General features: G+C 67.6%; 1 protein-coding gene across 1 annotated transcript; it reads left to right on the top strand.

The window, feature by feature from the left end:
• Positions 1-93: 93 nt before the first annotated feature.
• Positions 94-3,781, top strand: KISS1R (KISS1 receptor). Its single transcript, XM_032252475.1, has 5 exons — positions 94-703; positions 1,676-1,800; positions 2,336-2,471; positions 2,706-2,938; positions 3,113-3,781. The coding sequence occupies exons 1-5, from the start codon at positions 460-462 to the stop codon at positions 3,572-3,574; spliced, it is 1,200 nt and encodes a 399-aa protein (XP_032108366.1). The 5' UTR covers positions 94-459; the 3' UTR covers positions 3,575-3,781.
• The last annotated feature ends 303 nt before the right edge of the window (positions 3,782-4,084 follow it).

The following is a 4,084-nucleotide window of genomic DNA, read 5'->3' as shown; positions in this document are numbered from 1 at the left end:
CCCCCTCAGTCCCCCTCCTGCTCCGCCCCCCTCAGTCCCCCTCCTGCTCCGCCCCCCCAGTCCCCCTCCTGCTCCGCCCCCCTCAGTCCCCCTCCTGCTCCGCCCCCCTCAGTCCCCCTCCTGCGCCCTCAGGGCGACCATGCGCCGGGAGGAGGGAATGGGGAGGTTGCCGCTGGGGTAATAGAGGGCGCGTGGGCAGGGGAGGGAGTGGCCAGCGGCTGCCGGAGAGGCGGGAAGGCAAGGACAAGGGGGGGCCCGGGCTATAAACGCTCGGCTGCAGCAGCGCCCGCAGAGGAGCCGCCGAGCCCACCCCAGCTGCCCTGCGGACCCCGCCGCCTCCAGCCGAGACCCTTCCAGGGCTCCGCGGGCGCATCTCCCGGCGGCAGGGCGGAGGGGTGTCCGGGGCGGTGCCGGGGCGCAATCCTGGAGGGCGGCCGGGAGGAGGAGGGAGGCGCAGCCATGCACAGGGCGGCTATATCCGGGCCCAACGCGTCCTGGTGGGCGCCCGCCAACACCTCGGGCTGCCCGGGCTGCGGCGCCAACGCCTCCGACGGTCGGGTCCCCGCTCCGGGGTTCGTGGACTCCTGGGTGGTGCCGCTCTTCTTTGCGGCGCTGATGCTGCTGGGCCTGGTGGGGAACTCGCTGGTCATCTACGTCATCTGCCGCCACAAGCAGATGCGGACAGTGACCAACTTCTACATCGGTGAGTGCGCGCGCCGCGCCGCACCTGCCGCCGGTCGGGTCGGGGGACTCCGAGGGCCGAGCGGCTTGGGGCTCCTCCTCGCGGCGCACCGGGGCCCTCCCAGACCCGGCTCTGTCCCCCGCAGGGGTCCCCCCCACCCCGAAGTCTGGGGTGCCGCACGTGGAGCCAAAGGCTGGGGGCGGGTTTGGCCGACAGGTCTCAGTTTGCGACCTCTGTTCTGGTGGCTCTCTGAGCCTATTTATGCATTTGTGTCCTGGGGTCCCCTACCCCACACAGCTGTGAGTCCAGTCGGTGGCTGCTGGGCCGGGACCCTTGTCTCCAGTTTGCAGATGAGGAAACTGAGGCTCAGAGAGGCGGGGGTCTGCTCGGGCTTCTCCAGCCCCCACACGGCGGAGCAGAAATGATTTCTGGCCGGCCGCGGTGGCTCAGGTCTGTAATCCCACCAGTTTGGGAGGCCGAGGCGGGCGGATCACTAGGTCAGGAGTTCGAAACCAGCCTGGCCAACAAGGGGAAACCCCGTCTCTACTAAAATTATAAAATTTAGCTGGGCGTGGTGGCGCGCGCCTGTAATCCCAGCTACGCGGGAGGCTGAGGCAGGAGAATCGCTTGAACCCGGGAAGCGGAGATTGCATTAAGCCAATATGTGGCCACTGTATTCCAGCCTGGACGACAGAGGGAGACTCGGTCTCAAAATATGTATATATTCTCCACCAAAAACAAACAAACAAAAAACAAAACAAAACAAAACAAAAAAAAACAAGAACTGATTTTTGCGGTAATGGCCAGGAAACCCGAGCTGGAGTGCGTAATGTTTGAGATGTAACCAGGAATTACCGGACGGTGTCCCAACTTCTCCGCCCGAGGAGGCCGGGGGCTCTGCGGGGAGGCCTCCCTGAGCCACCCTGCTGGTCGCTCAGACCAGGGTGCGGGCCAGAAGCGCTCACGCCCAGCGCCCGCGTGTTCCCACCGCAGCTAACCTGGCAGCCACGGACTTGACCTTCCTCCTGTGCTGCGTCCCCTTCACCGCCCTGTTGTACCCGCTGCCCGCCTGGGTGCTGGGCGACTTCATGTGCAAGTTCCTCAATTACATCCAGCAGGTGCGCTCCGGAGCAGGAGGGGAGGGGACAAACGTGGGGACGGGGAGGGGGTGCGCTCCGGAGCAGGAGGGAAGGGGAGTGAATGTAGGGAGGGAGGGCGCACGTGGTGGGGGCGACCTTGGGCGGAGCGCGGGGCAACGCATAGGAAAACCAGGGGCTGGGGGGCCCAGCTTGCGGGACGCGGCTGGGCGGGGGGTGCAGCCTAGACCTGGAGTGCGCAGCCCGAACGGTGGGGTGGAGACACAGACGGAGACCCGGGTCACTGGTGAGGAAGGACGATCCAGGCTCTGAGGCTTCTTGCCCGCGTGTCCCTCCACTCCACGCAGCCCCCCTGTCTTAGACTCAGGGTCCCAGCCGCCCCCAGGGGCTTCCTCACTTGCCCAACCCTCCGGTCCCCTCAACCCGCCTTGGACACCCCTCCCCGGAAACATCCCGTGCCTGAGTGTTCGCACACGCAGGGGGACCGGCAGGGCTGGCGACAGGGCAGGCTCTCAACTGCGCAGGTGGCCACACACCCTGCTGGGGGCCCCCGCAGGTCTCGGTGCAGGCCACGTGCGCCACTCTGACCGCCATGAGCGTGGACCGCTGGTACGTGACAGTGTTCCCACTGCGCGCCCTGCACCGCCGCACGCCCCGCCTGGCGCTGGCTGTCAGCCTCAGCATCTGGGTGGGTAAGTACACCTCCCCCGGGAAGGGGAACAAGTCCTAGCGCCCTGGGCGCCCGGAGCCCCCTGCTGCCTCGCTCTGGCATCTGGAGAATGGGCGCAATAGCTCTGCCTGCCCAGGACTAGCGAGGCTGCAGACTGGGCGCCCACTCAGCAGGGTGGCTCGGTGAGCGCCTCCCGGGGAGGCACTTGGGGGGCCGCTGGTCCCCCGAGTGGGGTCTTCACCGGCGTGTGGCGCAGGCTCCGCGGCGGTGTCTGCGCCGGTGCTCGCCCTGCACCGCCTGTCCCCGGGGCCAAGCACCTACTGCAGAGAGGCCTTCCCCAGCCGCGCCCTGGAGCGCGCCTTCGCGCTGTACAACCTGCTGGCGCTGTACCTGCTGCCGCTGCTCGCCACCTGCGCCTGCTATGGGGCCATGCTCCGCCACCTGGGCCGGGCCGCCGTGCGCCCCGCGTCCCTCGATAGCGCCCTGCAGGTGCGCGGCGTGCGGGGACGGCGAGACGGGGCGGGCGGGGAGGCACCAGGGTGGGAGGCGCCGGTGGGGGCATCTGCGCGGTAGGGACAGCCCAGGGGGTCCAGGAGGGGCGGCGCGAGGGGATGAGCCCAGCCGGCCGCGGCCTCTGCTCTGACCGCCTCCTCCCACCCCCAGGGGCAGCTGCTGGCTCAGCGCGCCGACGCGGTGCGGGCCAGGGTGTCGCGGCTGGTGGCGGCCGTGGTCCTGCTGTTCGCCGCCTGCTGGGGCCCCATCCAGCTGTTCCTGACGCTGCAGGCGCTGGGCCCCGCGGGCGCCTGGCACCCGCGCAGCTACGCCGCGTACGCGGTCAAGACCTGGGCTCACGGCATGTCCTACAGCAACTCCGCGCTGAACCCGCTGCTCTACGCCTTCCTGGGCTCGCACTTCCGACAGGCCCTCCGCCGCGTGTGCCCCTGCGCGCCCCGCCGCCCCCGCCCCCGCCCCCGCCGGCCCGGAGCCTCGGACCCCGCCGCCCCGCGCGCGGAGCTGCACCGCCTGGGGTCCCACCCGGCCCCCGCCAGGGCGCAGAAGCCAGGGCGCGGCGGGCCGGCGGCGCGGGAACTCTGCGTCCCGGGGGAGGACGGCGCCCCTCTCTGAGCGGACCCGTGGGGAAACAAGCGGCCCCCTCCGGAGCGGGGGCTGCTGGAACAGCGGCTGTTCTTCTGTTTGTCATGTTTTTCTTGCAGTCCGAGATCATCCATGCAAATGTTTTGGCCTCTTCTGACAGTCGGGTGCAGGTTTGCTGTGATGTTTGCTGTTGACATTGAAATTATCTCTGTGTTTCCTGAAATTAAAGATGTGTCAACACGGGACTTTCTGGATCATTCCAGAACATGTCAGATGTTCTCTCGCGGTCTTGCAGTTGTCACTCTGTATGATTCATTCCACTTTTCTTTTTCTTTCTCTCCTTCTTTCTTTCCCCCTCCTCCCTCCCTCCTCCCTCCCTCCCTCTCTCTCTCTCTCCCCCTCTCTCTCTGTCTTCCTTTTTTTTTGAGACATGGTCTCATTGGGGTGCAGTGGCGCGATCTCAGCTCACTGCAGCCTCTGCCTCAGCTCACTACTACCTGCGCCTCCCTGGCTCAAGCGATTCTCCTGCCTCAGCCTCCC

Source organism: Sapajus apella, unplaced genomic scaffold, assembly GCF_009761245.1.
Source record: "Sapajus apella isolate SASKATOON/1434 unplaced genomic scaffold, GSC_monkey_1.0 scaffold77, whole genome shotgun sequence".
Lineage (NCBI taxonomy): Eukaryota > Metazoa > Chordata > Mammalia > Primates > Cebidae > Sapajus > Sapajus apella.
The sequence above is the reverse complement of the archived record's forward strand: the minus strand, read 5'-3'. Positions and strand labels throughout refer to the sequence as shown.